Below are 18,958 nucleotides of genomic sequence, written 5' to 3' on the forward strand. Positions count from 1 at the left end.
CCGCTTTTCCACGCGGCGCAAGGTCGATCCCACCTTTCGTCGGAGCGGGGCGAGGAAGAAGAATCCTCGTCGCTTTTCTTCCTCGTGTCTTTTTTTTCCGTTTCCGGTCACTTCCGTTTCCGGACACTTTTTCAGAAGGGCTCCTGACCCTCCAACCACAACAACCCTTAATCTACTACACATGGATAAGCAAAGACCTGAATGGTAATTCACATACATTCACATAAATATGTAACAATAGTCTGAGCCTCACGGAGATTGACATTGTGCATGCGTGGGAGTTTGTCATCTTCACTCATTTTCTGGTAACTACGCACATATTTCAACCAGCATTTGTTGTGATATCTGATCTCAATCGCATATGGGTCATCAGCTGCATAATCGATCACACAGTTGATTCTGTCTCGCATGCTCTGATCTTCGAGGACCACCGTGTGACTCTTGAACGTTGCCCATGCATTATCATACGAAATCAGGGACAGCTTTGATTCTGGGTGCTTTGCCGACTCCGGTTTACAGCACCAGACACATTTTGTTTTTTCATGTATCAGCCCTTCTACACTTGATCGCAGCCGCTTGGCAGGTGGAGAAGCAGCCGGGGGGAAAGCCTCAGACATGGACGAAGACTGAGATTGGCATTCCTTGACTTCTCGTTTTTTCTGTCTTGTCTTGGCCTGCTCCAGTTTATTAGCATTCCATAAGGTCAGCCTACATGATTTATGGACACATTGTCTGCCGGGACCATTATCCCAATTGACTGTTGCATAAACGTCTCCGAACTTGTCAAGACCGCTCCATAACAGGGCTTTTTTCTTGAGATTTTCCCAACTCTCAACGGAGGTAACGACATCAGTGGCTTCATTGCAAAGCCCGCCACACTGGAGGACACACGGAACGGTGGACATTCTCTTGACAGCTATCTTCTGAATACTGCGCTTCTCAGTGCCGTCTCATTCGCTCGTATACTCCCTGGAAAGACAGAAATAAGTATGACATTACACACACAGACAAATAAAAAACAAGAAAATAGCAATTCACTAATCAGGACCTCAATTCCATGGCCAGTATAGATTTAGCCAAAATAATGTGTTAATTCATGATCATATGTTCTCCCATTTAAAAGTTGCATTTTCGCTCTACTGGATGGTGGCCATCTTGGATTTCTGGGTCAAAATAATGTCATAACGTCAAACTAATGTCAGATTCGGAATCCTCGTGGTCAAATTACCCAAAAAAGTGTCTTTGTACTTGATTCTAGGTGTTCTGGTTCAAAACTTAATTTTTCAAGATGGTGCTGGCGGTCATCTTGGATTCGGGCCTCTGGCGAAAAATGCCGGGATTTTTGGGAGGGACATAGAGGCTATTTTTGTTATAAAATGTCAATAAAAGTCAAATCAATCGTCAAACCTTACTAGCCAGAAAATGGTCACGGAATTGAAGTTTTGGACCTAACTATATCCTCCAGCGATGCCGCCGTGCATCACATAACGACGGTATTGGGAGGGAGGGTTGTACAATAATTATTGTTTGATTGATTATAATTGATTGATTAATTGTGTAATTAAAATAAATAAATAATAATCGTAAAATAATTTCTTAATCAATTAGCTAATAGCATACCTAAACCACCAGTGTTTCATCTGAAGCTGTAACTTTTTGAAAATTAATCAAATAATTAACTAATCGGAATAAAATTATTAATCGGTTAATTGGTCAATAAATCAAAAACATCCTTTTAACCAAATCACTTGGTCACTGTCATGTCCAAATATCAGCTTCCTAGCTCAAAAGGTGGAATTTTTTTTTTTTTTTTTTTTTTTTTTAAGCTCAAAAGGTGGGAGTTGTTGTATGCAGATGATCTGGTGTTGATTGCGGAAAGTATGGACGGACTGAAGGAAAAGATGAACAAGTGGAAGGAATGTATGGAGACAAAAGGTCTGAAGGTGAATATTGGAAAGACGAAGGTGATGGCATGTGGTGAGGTGGAAAGAACTGGGAAGTGGCCATGTGCTGTGTGCAGGAAGGGTGTCGGAGTGAACTCCATTCAATGTACAATGTGCACTGAGTGGGTTCATCAAAAATGTAGTGGTCCGAGAGGGTCTTCAACCAGTGTGGCAGCTACATTCAAATGTAAGGTGTGCTCAGAGGGAGCTGCAGATGGAGGAAATGTTGAGTTGGATCTTGGAGACGGCGTGAAGCTGGAAGGTGTGAAAACATTTTGCTACCTCGGAGACATGCTGAATGGAGAATGTGGATCAGACTCTTCAACGGTTGCTCGAGTGAGATGTGCATGGAAGAAGTTTCGGGAACTGAGTGGCGTGCTGATGAGGAGGAGAGTGTCGTTGAAGCTGAAGGGAAAGGTGTATGCTGCATGTGTGAGAAGTGTTATGATTTATGGGAGCGAGACATGGTTAATGAACGTACAGCAACGAAGGCTGGAAAGGGTGGAAATGCGAATGGTTTGGTGGATGTGCGGAGTATCGTTGAGAGAGAGGAAGACAAATGATGAATTGCAAAAGATGATGGGAATAGAGCCTGTGATTGATGCTGTGAAGAGGAACAGGTTGAGATGGTTTGGTCACGTGTTGAGGAAGGATGAAAGTGACTGGTTGAGAAGAGTGATGGAAATGAATGTAGAAGGAAGTAGAGGACGGGGAAGACCGAGAAAGACTTGGCTAAAGATGGTGGAAGAAGAAATGCGGGCAAGGGGGTTAACAAGGAGAGATGCAGAAAATATGGCAAAATGGAAAAGATTGTCATGAGGACCGCAAGGCTAAGGCAAGGTCCCCATGCAAGGCATGGGGACCCCGCTCTAGCAGGAAAATGGCCTTAAAATGCATGTTGTTGTTGTAGCTCAAAAGGTGCCTGAGATATTGGCCAGATGAGAAAGAAAATAAATAAGTGATTAATAATGAAAATAAATAATCCAAAAGTAATTAATTTATTAATCAATTGGCTAATAGCATACCTAAGTCAGCACCGTTTCATCCAAATCTGTAACTTTTTGAAAATAAATTTATCGAATAATTAAATAAATAAACGATTAATTGATTAAGCAAAAATCCCCTTTGTAGCCCAAATCACTTTGTCGTTGTCGTGTCCAAATATCAGCTTCCTGGCTCAAAAGGTGCCTGAGATATTGCCCAGATGCGAAAGAAAATAAATAAGTGATTAATAAATCGAGAATAATTAAGTAATTAATCAATTATTTCAATCAATAGTGAGCACGTGCTCACTATTGTGCCGAAGTTTCAGCTTCCTAGCACATAGGATGGCTGAGATATCATCCAGACAAAGAAAAAAAAAACAAGAAAGAAAACGGAGTACCGTACTCCCTTTCGGCACGCGTCATCACTGGGCCCCCTTCAGTGCCCGGTGATGATGTCACGCAGCACCTGGATATGGAATAGGAAAGGAGCGATGTACAACAAAAAGAAAACTGGTTAAATGTGTAATTATTTTAATTTTGTTTGGTGATTAGTATGCAGTACTGCCTTTTCATATAAAGCACTTTGCACCCTTCCCAAGTTGCCCTGAGGGCATTGAGTGAATGAAAATGAATGAATGATCGTTTTAAGGCCATTTTCCCTGCTGGAGCGGGGGTTAGCCTTGCGAGTCCCAGGACAATCATGGTTCCCTGTTTGAGGCAATGATTTTATGGCCGGATGCCCTTCCTGACGCCAACCCTTGGTCGCCTCTTACGATGCGCAGGGATACGGTGTACCTATTCTAAACCGGGGTACACACCGGGTCACCCACAATATCGTGGGTCATATCGTGGTCACCCACAATATTCGCACTGGCACCACGTATACACGAGACTAGACAAGGCAGGTAAGGCACCCTCTCCTTGAGGGCTATGAGTGAGTTATCTAGATTTTTATCAACAATTCTCCTGAGAGTAGTTGGCTTTATGGAAATCCAAATCCTTGTTACTATTGCCATAAGATGGACATGAACCCACAACCTCTGGTATGCCAGTCTCGTGTCTTATTGCTACCACCATCTCCATTACCTAATTAAATTATACTTGTGCACTCTTTGCATTATCGCACCTTGTGCTGATCCTTAATGGTGTCCCTTAACAATCGGTGTGCAGAGTTGGTAATTAACTTGGAAGCTCCAGACACGTTCCTCACGGAAAGGTTCAGGAACTTATCCGAGGTGAAGTTGGATGCCGGGAACCTGGCTGAGGAAAGTTTCACTCGGCGGCTCACAGACTTCCGAGCATGCAACGTAGCCGAGGAGACAATAGTGGACTACTTCAACGAGCTGGAAGTCTATGTACGGGGCTTTGGTAAGTTCTGCAGAGTACAAATTCCAAATGTCCGTTCACATTCGCCATTTCATATAGTCTGCTTTTACATGTAATTCTGTATGTCGAACTCGTTCAGATGCAGCAAACGAAGCTGGTTGGACTTCGATGCTGCGAAAAATCCTGAAACTGCTTGGCAAGCCCCACACCTACGACGTGTCGGACAAAGAGAAAGCAGCTGCACAGCAATTGGAGGAAGAGGAGAAGCGTGCAGAAGAAGAGGCCTTGCAGAAAGAAAGAGAGCGTAAGGAAGCAGAACAGAAGAAACTGGAAGAGGAAAAACTTGAATGGGTGAGGCAATACTGAAGTCAGTTAGACGTATTCTGTTACTTGCAAACAAGAATGCCAATTGAAAATCCACGCTCAAATTCCAATATAACTTTATCAATTAGTGCTGACTTGATTAGCTTACATTTTGACAATTGTGACACGAAGAAATACCTCACAGATTCACTACAGTCAGAACCTTTGCCTCAATATACACAAGTAAAGTTGTGTCTTGGCACGGAAAGAGCAGATGGTGCAAGACCAGAAACAGAAAGAAGGCTGTAGAAGACAGAAAGACCACCGACCTGTCTGCGATGTGAATGTGATAGGCCCATAGACTCAGCTTCGTCACGGGAGTTTCCAACAATATCAGTCACTGTATGTCCTGTTAGCATGCACTGGTATTCTTCTCTCTTTGGGACCTGCACGACAATACCGTCACAGGCATTCATTGTATAATCAGGACTTGGTCGACCATGATCTCCGACATCACCGATAAGCCATTGTAGCATTGCTGAATTTGTAGATTCACTCTGCTTTGGAACAGGAACCAAATGTCCTGTGAACACCCATTCCAACTTACTTATCCATATAATTAATAATCACCAAAGGCAGGCTGGCTCGTGTTACGTTTTTTCCACAAATCTTGTTGTTGTTGTTTTTTTTGTTTTTTTGTTGTATACATAATCGAGGCTCGTGAAAGAGCTAACATTTTTCACACAAACAAATCAAACAGACAAACGAACAAAGTGTATAAAAAGGGGAGCGGTAGACAAGATGGGGAGAGAAGGGGAAGCACATAAACACAACATTTGTGAGGGACATCGGGAATGTGTGGGAGGGAGAGGGCTTGGGGGGAGGCGGCGTGGGAAGGGGGGGGGGGGGGTGGGAGAAGTATAAACACAAGGACACCAAGGACTTCCAGGAAAGAAGTTGGTATTTCAAAAAAGAGGATTTGGGGTGAAATTAGCGGGGGTAGAAAAGATCAAGGTTTTGTATGGGGGAAGATAAGAGATGGTGGTGAACAGCTGTTTTAAAGACCTGGAGGGAGGAGTGGGATTGAAGGGAGTGGGGGAGTTTGTTCCAGAGGTGGGAGAAAAGAGGAATGAAAGAGTGAAGGTGAGCAGAGAGCCGAGATTTTGGCAGTTTAACCATAAGAGTGTTGCAGGCAGATCTTGTGCGACCTTTAGGAATATTTGGGGGACAGAGCCCAGAGAGAGCTGGAGGAGCAAGGCCGGAGAGGAGTCGGTAGAAGACAGAAAGACCACCAACCTGCCTGCGGTGAGCAAGTGAAAGGCCCTCGACAAACAAAGTACAAACAAACTTTGAAACTTTAGTTTCAAACTAGACCAGAGAGGACAAGGCGAGGTTCTTCAGACTCTAGAGAGAAATACTTGCCAGCAGTATACAGGTAAGATCTCACTGATGACACGGGCTAGCATCACCACATATGAAAGGCCAAGCTATAATTCCTCAAGGAACTGCTCTATTGGGACATCATTGAGGACAACATCCACATTGTGCCACTTGTTCACCATCGTGGTCAACAGTTCCTTCTACAAGCAAGAAATGCACATCAACATCAAGCTGGACTTGGGAGGGTGCTCCTTTAACTAATGAATGGTCGCAAGACCTTTTCTGAACAGAATAACTTTTGAGTTGTCCTGAGTGGATTAATTCATAGGGACCAACCTCACCCCGACCCTCTATAATGTTGGGCAAGTTGGAAGAAAGAATGAATGACAAAATAGCACCAAATGCTCTCTGTTTGTCTTTGCAAACAACTCCACATTGTGTGGTACAGTACCACATCCCACTGATAGGCCAGATCTGCATCCGGACCTTAATCAAAATCGAATCGACTTGTTCTTGTCACCTACCCAACTCATGCCACCAGCTTTTGTCATACTCCGTCCAAAACTTTTTGAAATAGCATGCTGTATATCGTTTTTGGCCTAATCTCTCAATGGTGAAGAATCGCTTGGTAAATAGAAAAAACTGTCGTAACCGGATAAGGATTCTGATCTTCACCAAAATCTAATCAAATTGTCTTTGTCACACACGCAACCTCTCCGCCAAGTTTCGGCCGAATCCGTCCACAACTTTTCGAGATAACCCATTAACAGACAGACAGGGGTGAAAACATGACCTCCATCTCCATCTTCAGTGGCAGAGGTAATAACTTGTCGCCAAAATGTATTAATGAGCCAGCTGGGTTTTTACCAACAATCTCAAAGTGTCATTCCCACGATTCTTCTGGGACTGTTAGGTCATTTGCAGAAACTTAACATGCAAAACCTTTCTACTGTGTAGATGCAGCTGGATTTGAACTCACAACCTTTAGGTTTACAGTCCATTATTCCCAACAATGTGGCCACCACACCCACCCATATATTTTTAAAATATATCTGTGCATGCTATATAATCTGCAATTTTACATGGTTTATTGGTACAATGTGTGCCGTGCCTCCTACAAACCATGTACTTCTCAGATGCACTCACTCCAGTTTGCAAGATCAGAAGCAGAGGAGCTTATGCAAGCTAGGAGGCTACCACTACGGCATTACCTGATGCAATATGTGATCCCTCCTGTCATCGAGGGACTGGTTGAGTGCAGTAAGATCAAGGCTGATGATCCTGTGGATTATTTGGTGAGATATATACAGCGTACATCTGTCTGTCTGTCTGTCTGTTTTGTATGCGCTCATAAACTGTTGGACGGAACAAGTTGAAACTTGATGCAAGTGTTCCCTTTCCAAAGGGGACAAAAATGCATGTTTGTGTTTTACGGGGTAGATATATGGTCAAGATTTGTTTTAGGTATCTGGCAACCACAATTGCTTCAAGACAGAATGGGTGCTCAAAATTCGAGTATAATTCGAGAACGATGGATGAAATCGACAATTACGCTACCCGCCAAGGGAAGCAAGGACAGAATGACGTTTCAGGCATTAACCCTTCATCGGAGCAAGAGAGGAAGGGTTCTCAAAAGGTCGCTGAAAGTATTTTACTCAAAAAGTGTTTTTATTTTTCAAGTTTTTTTTTATCCATAAAACTTTATACTTAGAAACAAATACGCAAAACACTAAGCTGCTGTGCCTTCTCATCTGTATGTAATAGGTAGATGCACCTTTTATACAACTTTCAGGCATTGCTTTTCCTATAGAATCACATCAGTGTACTGAAATGAATGAAAATTTTAGTGAATTTAAATAATGAATTTATATTCAAGACTATTAATTTGATCTTTTATTCACCATGTCTCCTCTTGCACAGGCTGAATATCTTCTGCGGCGCTACCAAGATGAAGACTAAAGTTGGTATATGTATCAAAAAAAAGGTTCCAGCAAGAAAGTTAGACAGATCTGAAAATGTAAAGTATTCATGATAATTAAATACTACAAACACTGCACACTGATGTACTTCTTCTTCTTCTTTTGTATGCAGCACAAGGCTGTGGGGTAGCACTATTGGCTGAGGGCACGTTTGTGCCACTGATGCACTGCCCTCTGTAGGTCAGGGAAGGAATTTGTAATGTGTTCATGATGCCAGCGATAGCTCACCTACTCTTCACGAAGGACACCGTGGGATCTTCAACATTCACCAACTAATGTCGGCAGACTGGACGTCCAGTTTAACGTCCATCTGAGGGACGGCAGGATGACGGTTTATATCTGGGTCGGGATTCAAACTCAGGCCAGATAGCTTAGCGGAGTGGGCAAACCTCTAGGCCAAGGATCAGCAGCGTATGGCACGGGTGCCATGAGTGGCACGGGCACGGAACAAATACCCGATAAAAATTATGCTTGACTGCTCTGTCAATCTGTAAAATAAAGAAAACCAAGAGCTTTCATTGGGTGGCATAATTTAGAGTCTACATTATGCTACCCAATGAAAGCTCTTTGATGCAAAAATAAAAACAATTCAATTTGTTTATTTACTGCATTGCATTTAGCAGGGCCAGCCAATCTTGATTCACAGGAAATCTCATGATAAGTGCCACTGATCACATTTTTTGAACAAAATGGCAGTTCATAAGAAAGCAAATTTAGATGTTCACTCATTCCAGCCCTCTTGGAGAAACAAATGCAGATTTGATCAACATAAAGATCGTGCAGTTTGTACTCTTTGTTGTGAGAACGTTGTTTGCCGCACATCAAGTACCCAACGACAGTTTCAGACAAAGCATAAGAAGCACTTCAAGAATGAGGCGGACAGGGCCGAGTCAATCAAACTGGCCATTGCGAGATACAGCAAGCAAAGCAGTGTCTTTACTAATGTCTGTATCAGTAAAAATCAAGCCACAGATGAAAGTTACAATATTACACAAGGAGTTGCAAAACATGGAAGTCCATGTACATATGGATTTAAGGAAGAGCCTTTTGGAAGAGGAAGAAGAGGGATATATGGAAGAGGCTTTTCTCAGTTGTTCATATGTTTTGTTCAATGGTTTGCCCAATAAAGACACATTCATCTCCAGAATTTAAGAAGTACCTGTGTCTGCCAGGTCAGTGGAGAGATGCGTAAGCGAAATGGCAAATAACGTTACCAAACAACAGACGGTTCCCCCCGCTATTGTCGGAAAACATAAGACATTTGTAAAGATCATTGAGGATCAACTTGGCCAACCGGTAGAAAATTTTCAATGTATTGTTATGTTTGTGGGGGTAGTGATATGTAGAGTCAGGTAGATTTGTATAGGTATCATGCTCCGGATGTCGGGTAAGACCCATCCCCATATAATAAGTTCTGTTTAGCCGAATGTCGGAGTAAGGTGTGTCTTCGTCCCCGTCACGAGGGGGCGGGGCATGTTAACTAGCTTAGGGGATAAGGATAAATTATCCCTTGTAAGTCTTGCCCTATGTGATTTATCCTTTGGCTCTTTTGGCACTGCAACGTAGACACTAGTGAGAAATGCCATTAATTGCACTAAATAATAACCATAAAACCAACCGGAAGCCAGTCCTGAACACTGCCATTTGGGACGCACCAGCTACATCGCCACAAAAGACAGGCAGGCCGAAGACACACCTCGAGGAGCCGTGATTGGTCAGGGCGGAGCAAGAAGTGACTCGCTATTGGGCGGAAGTTGACCAATGGGAAGGACGGGGTAAGAATGGACTCGTGATTGGCCAGGGCGGAGCAAGAAGCTACCCGCTGATTGGTGGAAAGAAGGCCGAGGAGGAAGCGGCGCGCTGATTGGTGGAGAAGCGCTGATGACGTCAGGACCCCATGTTAAAAGAACTCGAGGACCGGCATTTTCTCCCTTGCTCTTGCCTTCGCTTGCCCTCTTGCTCTTGCTTTTTGCCCTTCACGCCTTCATTTTGCCCTTCCTCGCCTCTCCCTCTTGTCCCTCGACGTTCCTGCCTCTTGCTCACCCCTGGTCTTCGACGCTCTTGCTGACGCCGTCCTTTGGCGTGCGGGGAGGACAGAGGCCTGACTTTGTGCGCGTGCGCCAAACGACGAGCGGTTTCCCGCCAACACCGGAGCCGCATCGGGACTGCGCGCTGGGCCTGGACGATTGCTGACGATGCACCGAGGGAGTTGCGCTAAGTACCACGATAAACCACACGTTATTATTTTCCAGTTTATTTTCTTCCTGTGTCTGTGTTATAAGTCTGGTGTGAAGGATCCGGTAGGAATTTAGTTTTACCGTCGCATTTTTCTTGTTACCGGCATTTTATTTAACTAGGACGTGCCCGTACGTGGGTGCCCGTTCCTTGCCAAAAAAAAAAAAAAAAAAAAATTAGGGGTGTGTGTGTGTAAACATCCTAGGGCGTGCCCGTACGTGGGTGCAAAAAAACATGCGTGCAAACAACAACAACAAAAAACTTTGAAACCACGTGGCAGTAACGACCACAGAACCCCCCCCCCTCTATTTACATGAATGGTTTGGTCCATTCGCAACGACCACAGAACGCCCCCCCCCCCCCTCTATTTACATGAAATGGTTTGGTCCAAAGCGAACGGCTTGCGGAGTTTGGTAAAGAAATCGCCATAGCTCGGTAACTACTTGTCCGATTAATATGAAACCTTGAAAAGGCACATCCTCGGGTCCCCAGCAATATACCTGGCAAGTTTAAAGTATATCGGACCCGTGGTTGTCGAGAAACAGCGGTCACAGACAAACACACAAACACACAGACACACAGACACACAGAGATTACTGGAATTATAGATAGATAAATCCTTTTGTTATTTTCTGTACATTTAAAATCCGTTTTAGTGCGAGTTATTTTCCGCAGGTTGAAGACTGCCCGGCGGGATAGCTCAGGTAAGCTTCAGCCTCCTCTTCCCCTTTCTTTCCCCACGTATATAAAATCCGCATTTGGGCATCGCCTCCGAGTTAAAGCTTGCTATTGGCCATCCGTGACTAACCCGGTATTAACCAAGGGGAGTCACACGACAGTATTATTCATCAAGAAAATCCTTTGTGCCAAGATTTCTAATTCTGAGCTTAATAATGGGATGACTACATTGGTGAAGATAGTGAATTTTCTTTTTGCTCGATCTGCCTTGATACACATGCTGTTTCAAGCTCTGCTTGACGAGATGTACATTGCATACAAGGACTTTCCGCTTCACAGCAACGTTCATTGGCTAAGCCGTGAGAAGGTTTTGGCCCGCTTAGTGGACTTTCTTGATGCAATCAAGATCTTTTTATAAGAAAAAGGTCAAAACTACCCTGAACTGGTTTATAACACATGGATCGCACAACTAATGGTTCTAACTGACATCACCGGGCATCTAAACGAACTCGACGTCCGCCTGCGGAGTGCCTGTTATGGGTCTTTATCAAACATGGAAGGCATTTCTTGCGAAACTTGGCGTTTTTTCTCAGGGCATTGACTCCTCAACTTTCCGTTATTTCCAACATGTTAAAGAGCTATCGAAAAAACATCAGTGTTACCAAGAATGCAAGAACATGCATGGACTCGCATCAGAATTTTCTGTCAGATTTCAAGATTTCCAACGTTTTGGTCCGATTTTCCTTTCTATTTAATTAAATTTTAGGTCAGGTCAGTCTTTTGGGACTGCCACCGGTAACATGTAACCCAGTGCAACCTGCCGCGTGGTCGGGTTGTCGGTGACTAAACCGACACCCCTCACTGGCTTTGCTCGTGGGGAGGGTGACTGTGACACCTGCCAGGACCAAAAACAACACCTAGCAAAGGACGTAGGGAGCCAATGGCCATCGAGTAAGGAGATGGTGTCTCCTAAAAAACACCCATCCGGTTTGAACCAGTTCAAGTCATACAGAAGACTTTAAAATGGTACGTGCTGCTTCCTTGCTTGAAAAGGCTAGAGTACGGACAATCCCCATCGGTTGGCATCCATGGGGAGGAAGAAATTCCTCTTGAGGAAATGCTCCGTGGAGTACGGTGAGAAAAGCGGCGCCATTGTTTATGATGTTGCTGGTACCCAGAGTATCCCAGGAAGTGATGTCAGTGACGGCACTTCCCCCAAGCTCAGTGGCGGTGTTAGGTGTTTCTCTCGTCAGTGTGTGTGTGCTCTATTACGAACATTAGCCCGTGTGTTAAAAAATAAATTAAACTTCCTTTCTAATTAAATTGATACCAGCGACATGGATTGGATGTTGAGGATGGGTGTTGAGGATTTTGAAATGCAGCTCATTGATTTAACAATGCTCAGACTTATGGGCCTCAAAATGTAGGGATCTGCGGCACACACTTGAGGCTACCGAGAGAGATCACGGGGTCTCTATACTGACCTGTTGGAAGTCCATGCCTATGAAATTTGACTGTTTGAAGAAAGTGGCATTTCCACCGCTTTTGGATCTACATACCTCGATGAACAAGTATTTTGTTACGTATCCACTTCGAGATACTGCAGTTTGTGCACCGGTAACCCGGGGGACATTATGGCAGAAAACAAATAAAGACATTGATATGCCCTTTGTGTTGTTTTACCGGTGAAACCTACATACAGCAAGAGGCAGAAGGATAACCTTATAAGGAATATTTATTAATCTATACTGTCCACCTGAAAGACAATGATACCAATTAAATGTAATACTGAATGACTTTCTTAAGAATCTCCAAATTAAATAAGTACAAACATCACAGACAATAATGCAGCTACAAGCTAACTCACGACTCTGGAGGTGGCAACCTATCTCAAGCAAACAGATTGCACAATCCAGCTGGGGTTAGAAATTGGTGATGGGTCGGCGGCTCAGTCACATTTTAAAAACTCCTTGAACCACCGAAGTATGGAGAAGAACCCGAGTGCACAGGTCAAGTTGTGTGAGATGTTGAAGACGGGAGCTCCATGCTGTGAAAGACAATATATTTAAGAAGAGGAGAGATTAGAGGAACGGGCAAGCTGCCTTCTCAATAATGCGCCAGCGAGTATATACTAGCTTTAATGTGGTTTCCGTGACAACATCAGTGCAATATCTGACAATTCAATTTGACGAGTACAGGGAGTTCAGGAAATGGTACTTCTATGATATAAGTAAGAAGCGATGCTGAAATCTCCATCAACCAACGTACAGCGGGGTGAAGTTGGTCCTTGAATAAGGGAGTCACGGAACCTCCCAGGTTCGCATACAGTAGACCCCCGATTCCTCCTGTTTTAAAATGATTTACGCCACATGTGACCGAGAGAAACACCCCATGTTGAGAATGTTGTTGCCTTTCTCCTCTTTGTCTCCTCCATTCCTCCCCCCCCCCCTTTCTTTTTCTTGATACAAACTGTCGGTGTTTTATATATCTTGTGTGTTGTCATTGCCGAGGCCGCTTCGGTGTCACTGCGACCCAAGAGGACATTCCACAGCCAAAACAATGTTCACTAAAGCACAACTAAATGAAAATACTGGTCCGTAACAATTTTCACCTGTGAAGTCAGTTATCTGTCCCTTCTGGAGCAGGTTAACAACTCAGAGGTGCTGCTTAAAGTATCAAACTACAAGCCCGAGATGAGAGAACTCAGCAAGGGGAAACAAGGGCAAGGATTACACTAAATGGTAAGATTTACGTTTTAATTAATTTATTAATTAAACTGCTGAAATGTACACTACTCACAATAACTTAGGGATATTGGCAGGTTCTTCGGTGTGGTTGATTTTGTGTATTAATTATTTTGAAAAAAGTTGTTGGTCCTAATTCTATGGTTATTAATGAGTGATACAACACAGCATTCTTCATTTCATTACCATAACCCTAACCACTATAAAAAAAACTTTAAAAAAACTCACTCCCGCAATATCCCTAACTTATTGTGAGTCGTGTAAGTAGGATGACTATTGATGCTAAAAATGTATCAACGGCACACAAGATCGGTACATATCTTTAAGCTGTCTAGGCTGGGTATGAATTTCGACCCAGCTACTGGTCCGTAAGATCCCAAGGTGTCCTTTGCGAAGAGTAGGCGAGCTATCACCAGCAACCTGAACAAATTATAAATTCCTGCGCTGACCTACAGGGGGCGTTGCATCAGCGCCACAGCTACGCCCTCAGCCATGAAGTCACCCCGCAGTCATGTGGTCCGAAAAGAAAGAAGAAGACTGTAGCGGCTGCCGCTGGGTGTTCACAATCGCCTTGCACCTATCAAGGACGCGGAGCGATCACCATGCCGGGCTCGTCCAGGACGCCCGGGCAGGCTCGCCCTCAACTTGCCAGGCCGCAGCCAGGACGCTGGGCCACGCCCCCTGGCGCCGGGCCTGGGCAAACCCCCTGGGTTAATAGATATATATTGCTGACCGATAAACGGGTTTTCAGAGTGCCTGAGTGTTTGATTTCAATAAAGCAACTCAGATGAATTCCAGCTTTTTGTCGCGTCCATTCTTCCGATCGACGTGGGAGCCCCAGCTCCTTCATTGGTGACCTATCGACATGGACACGGCAGTCGCCCTTAAACTGCCTACCTTCTGGGAGGCTCACGCGGCGGTTTGGTTCGCACAGGCGGAGTCCCTGTTCGCCCTGCGAGGCATCACGGCCGACGACACCCGCTTCCACCATGTGGTAGCTGCGCTCGGGTCGGCTACCGCGGCCCGTGCCCTGAGCCTCCTCGAAAGCCCGCCAGCCGCTGACAAATACGGCGCGATTAAGAAGCTTCTCCTCGATGCTTTCGCCCTCCCATCGGCGGAACGCGCACGGCGCCTGCTCGAACTGCCTGAGCTCGGCGACACGCGCCCTTCCGAGCGAATGGACTACATGCTTTCACTGCTCGGCGAGCACTCTCCGGCATTCCTGTTCCGGGAGCTGTTCCTCCGTCAGCTGCCTAACCCGGTACGCCTCGCCCTGGCAAGCACGACGATCACAGATCCCCGGGCCCTTGCCAGAGAAGCCGACAAGATCTCCGCTGCAGGACGGCGCATCGCAGCGGCGACATGGGACCCACCGCCGTCCGACGCAACAACCATGGCGCCCGAGCACCCGGCACGGTCGACGGCCGAACTGCCGACGCAATTGGCGGCCGCTCTACCGTGCCGACCACCTCCAGCACGACGACCGAGGCCTCCACCCGACCAAGCATGGTGTTACTATCATGCCAGGTTCGGACAAAAGGCCCGGACATGCCGACCCCCGTGCACCTTCGGCAGGCCGGGAAACGGCCGGGCCGGCGTTCATTACCAGCCATGAGCGCCGGCCACACGGGCAACTTACTGTTCATCACGGATAAAGCGTCCGGACGGCGCTTCCTGTGCGACACCGGCGCCCAACTGAGCGTCATACCCGCCTCTGACCAGGACAGGCAATCCGCGGTTTGCGGCCCCTCCTTGGTTGCGGCCAACGGATCGACTATCCGCACCTTCGGCCCGCGCAACGTCACCCTCTGCTTCGGCGGCCAACGCTTTGCTTGGACGTTTGTAACCGCCAACGTGCCCATGGCTCTGCTAGGCGCCGACTTCCTCTGCGCACACGGACTGCTGGTGGACGTCCAACGGCGTCGTTTAATCAACGCTGAAACCTTCAGCTCCCTGGTATGCACATTGAGCAGCTCCGCGCCGACCGAGTTGGCATGCACCGTCCCGGCGGCGAACGAGTTTGCTCGCCTGCTCACGGAGTTCCCGGCCCTCACGCGGCCGACGTTTTCGGCCGTCGCAGTACGGCATGGGATCGAGCACCACATACCAACCACGGGCCCGCCGGTCTACGCCAGGGCCCGCCGCCTCGACCCAGCCAAGCTCGCCGAAGTCGCCGAATTCGACGCGTTGGAGCACCTCGGCATCGTGCGGCGCTCCGATAGCGCGTGGGCCTCGCCACTGCACATCGTGCCAAAGCCGGGGGGTGGATGGCGCCCGTGTGGCGACTACCGCCGTCTCAATGACGCTACCACCCCCGACAGGTACCCGATCCCGCATATCCAAGACTTCTCCGCCCGTCTGGCGGGACGGGTCATTTTTTCGAAAATTGATCTCATACGGGGATATCACCAGGTACCTGTCAGGGCGGCCGACGTCCCTAAAACGGCAGTCATCACGCCGTTCGGCTTATTCAAATTCTTGCGGATGCCGTTTGGTCTCAAGAACGCGGCTCAGGCGTTCCAGCGCTTGATGGACGGCGTGCTGCGTGACCTGCCGTTCCTTTTCGTTTACCTGGACGACATCCTCGTCGCCAGCACGTCCCGGGCCGAGCACCTCCTCCACCTCCGAACACTGTTCGGGCGCCTCAGCGAGCACGGCCTCATCGTCAACCCGGCCAAATGCCACTTCGGCACGACGGCCGTTGATTTTTTGGGCCACCACATCACCAAGAACGGGGCCGTGCCGCTGCCAACCAAGGTCGAGGCCATCACCACGTTCCCGCGTCCCCGCACCATAAAGGCCCTGCAGGAATTCCTGGGAATGGTGAATTTTTATCACCGCTTCGTGCCCCGCGCTGCTCAACTCATGCGGCCCCTCTACGAAGCCCTCCGGGGCAAGCCGGCCAAGCACGACATCGCCTGGTCCGCAGCAATGGATGCGGCCTTCCAACGCTCAAAGCGGGCCCTCGCCGACGCAACACTGCTCGCTCACCCGGTGCTCAACGCTCCCATCGCCCTCACCACGGATGCCTCCGACTACGCGGTGGGCGCCGTACATGAGCAATGGGTGAACGGGGTTTGGCAGCCACTCGCTTTTTTCAGCCGGCAGCTCCGGCCGAACGAGCTCAAATACAGCACGTTTGACCGGGAGCTCCTCGGTCTACACCTGGCCGTCCGCCATTTCCGCCACCTCCTGGAGGGCCGACCTTTCACGGCGTTCGTCGACCACAAGCCGTTGGTTTACGCCATGGCCAAGGTCACGGAGCCATGGTCGGCCCGCCAACAGCGCCACCTCTCCGCCGTGTCGGAGTTTACCACGGACATCCGGCACGTCGCCGGCAAAAACAACGCCGTGGCCGACTGTCTTTCCCGGGCCAGCGCGAACGCGGTCCACCTGGGCGTGGATTTTGCGCTTATGGCGGCGGACCAAACCACCGACACCACGGTGCAAGCCCTCCGGGCGGCGGACACGGGCCTCCGCCTGGCCGACATCCCCTGCGCGGACACTGTCCTGCTCTGCGACGTCTCCCAAGGCCAGCCTCGCCCCATCGTGCCCGTCACCTGGCAACGCCGCATCTTCGCCTCCCTCCACGGCCTTTCCCACCCGGGCCGGAAAGCTTCCCAGAAGCTGGTGTCGGCGCGTTTCGTCTGGCACGGCCTTCGTCGGGACGTCCGCGATTGGACCAGCACCTGCACGGCCTGCCAACGGGCAAAGGTCCACCGACACACCCAGGCCCCGCTGGCACCGTTCACCGTGCCCGAACGACGTTTCGACCACGTCAACGTGGATCTGGTGGGCCCCCTCCCCCCGTCACGGGGGTTCACACACCTGCTCACCATGGTGGACAGGACCACCAGGTGGCCGGAGGCCGTTCCCCTCGTCTCCACCACCACCGCCGACGTGGCGCAGGCTTTCATCGCCACCTGGGTCGCCCGCTTCGGCGCACCGGCGGACATCTCGTCAGACCGCGGACCACAGTTCACCTCCGAGCTGTGGGGCGCGGTCGCCCGCAACCTGGGGGTCAAGCTCCACCGTACTACGGCCTACCACCCCCAAGCAAACGGGTTGTGCGAGCGATTCCACCGCTCCATGAAGGCCGCGCTCATGGCCGGCCTTCAAGACGGCAGTTGGGCCGACCGGCTGCCGTGGGTCCTTTTGGGCCTTCGCACGGCCCCCAAGGAGGACCTCCAGGCATCCACCGCCGAGCTTGTCTATGGCCAGGTGCTACGCGTCCCGGGCGAATTCGTGCCCGACGCTACCAGTCCCTGGTCCGCAGCTCACCAGCGCTCGGACCTCCAGGAGGCCGCCCGACGGTTTGCCCCCGTGCCAACATCCCACCACGGTGACCCCCAGTCCTACGTCCCCCCAGCACTCCGCACAGCGGAGTATGTTTTTGTGCGTCACGACGCACATCGGTGGCCACTCCAGCCGCCGTACGACGGGCCCTTCCGGGTGCTGCGACGGGACGACAAGTCGTTCGTCATCGACATCGGCGGCAGGTCGGACCGGATTGCAGTGGACCGCCTCAAGCCGGCGCACGTGGACGTCGACCACCCACCACGGGTGGCCCTTCCGCCGCGGCGAGGCCGCCCCCCGTCCACGGTGCCCCCCACTCGACCGCCCACCACCTCACCGGACCCCCTCCCACGACCCGCCAGGGGTCGCTTCGGCCGGGTCATCAGGACCCCCCTCAAATTGACCCTGCCGGTGCAAGTCGATTCTGGGGGGACGTGTGTAGCGGCTGCCGCTGGGTGTTCACAATCGCCTTGCACCTATCAAGGACGCGGAGCGATCACCATGCCGGGCTCGTCCAGGACGCCCGGGCAGGCCCGCGCTCAACTTGCCAGGCCTCGGTCGGGACGCCCGGGCAGGCTCGCCCTCAACTTGCCAGGCCGCAGCCAGGACGCTGGGCCACGCCCCCTGGCGCCAGGCCTGGGCAAACCCCCTGGGTTAATAGATATATATTGCTGACCGATAAACGGGTTTTCAGAGTGCCTGAGTGTTTGATTTCAATAAAGCAACTCAGATGAATTCCAGCTTTTTGTCGCGTCCATTCTTCCGATCGACGTGGGAGCCCCAGCTCCTTCAAGACTACCTTTAATTCTAATCAAATCTGTATCCTTCATCTGGAGGTCACGAAAGGCGATATAATATCATAATGAGCATCAGCGACGGACGTCATGCGTTCCCATAGTAAAAGTGTTTACACTCAACTTACCTTCATGCTTTCAGACACCTGACTCCAGGAAGGTGAAGCCCCTCCCATTCTCTCTTCACTCATGTTCATTCCTGCGGTTCTCTGTTGCTAAGTTCAGCAATCGGAATTATATTTTACACCGTAATTTGCAATTTAACGATTCTCTCTGTAGGCCTACATACAAAAA

At 48.8% G+C, this 18,958-nt stretch overlaps 2 protein-coding genes and 1 long non-coding RNA gene across 3 annotated transcripts in view; 1 reads left to right on the forward strand and 2 right to left on the reverse strand.

The window, feature by feature from the left end:
- Positions 1–7,953, forward strand: part of AK7 (adenylate kinase 7) — a 40,063-nt gene extending 32,110 nt beyond the window's left edge. The window contains exons 16-19 of the mRNA XM_078766362.1: positions 4,100–4,297; positions 4,395–4,606; positions 7,075–7,233; positions 7,859–7,953. Coding sequence (XP_078622488.1) covers positions 4,100–4,297; positions 4,395–4,606; positions 7,075–7,233; positions 7,859–7,897 — 608 coding nt within the window. The 3' untranslated portion in view covers positions 7,898–7,953. The remainder of the gene's footprint in view (positions 1–4,099; positions 4,298–4,394; positions 4,607–7,074; positions 7,234–7,858) is intronic.
- Positions 1–18,958, reverse strand: part of LOC144888504 (uncharacterized) — a 502,585-nt gene that overhangs the window by 46,863 nt on the left and 436,764 nt on the right. The gene's annotated exons all lie outside the window — the stretch shown is intronic.
- LOC144888450 (uncharacterized) lies at positions 210–18,866 on the reverse strand. The gene is made up of 3 exons (XM_078766363.1): positions 18,793–18,866; positions 4,888–5,004; positions 210–969 (listed from the first exon to the last, which is right to left on the reverse strand). Exon 3 carries the CDS (start codon positions 903–905, stop codon positions 210–212), a length of 696 nt encoding a protein of 231 aa, XP_078622489.1. The 5' UTR covers positions 906–969; positions 4,888–5,004; positions 18,793–18,866.

This window comes from Myxine glutinosa, chromosome 12, assembly GCF_964187855.1.
Source record: "Myxine glutinosa chromosome 12, kmMyxGlut1.1, whole genome shotgun sequence".
NCBI lineage: Eukaryota > Metazoa > Chordata > Myxini > Myxiniformes > Myxinidae > Myxine > Myxine glutinosa.

Bases quoted from the DNA above. Each gene is read 5' to 3' on its own strand.
- LOC144888450 (XM_078766363.1), bottom strand. From the start codon at position 905: ATGTCCACCGTTCCGTGTGTCCTCCAGTGTGGCGGGCTTTGCAATGAA.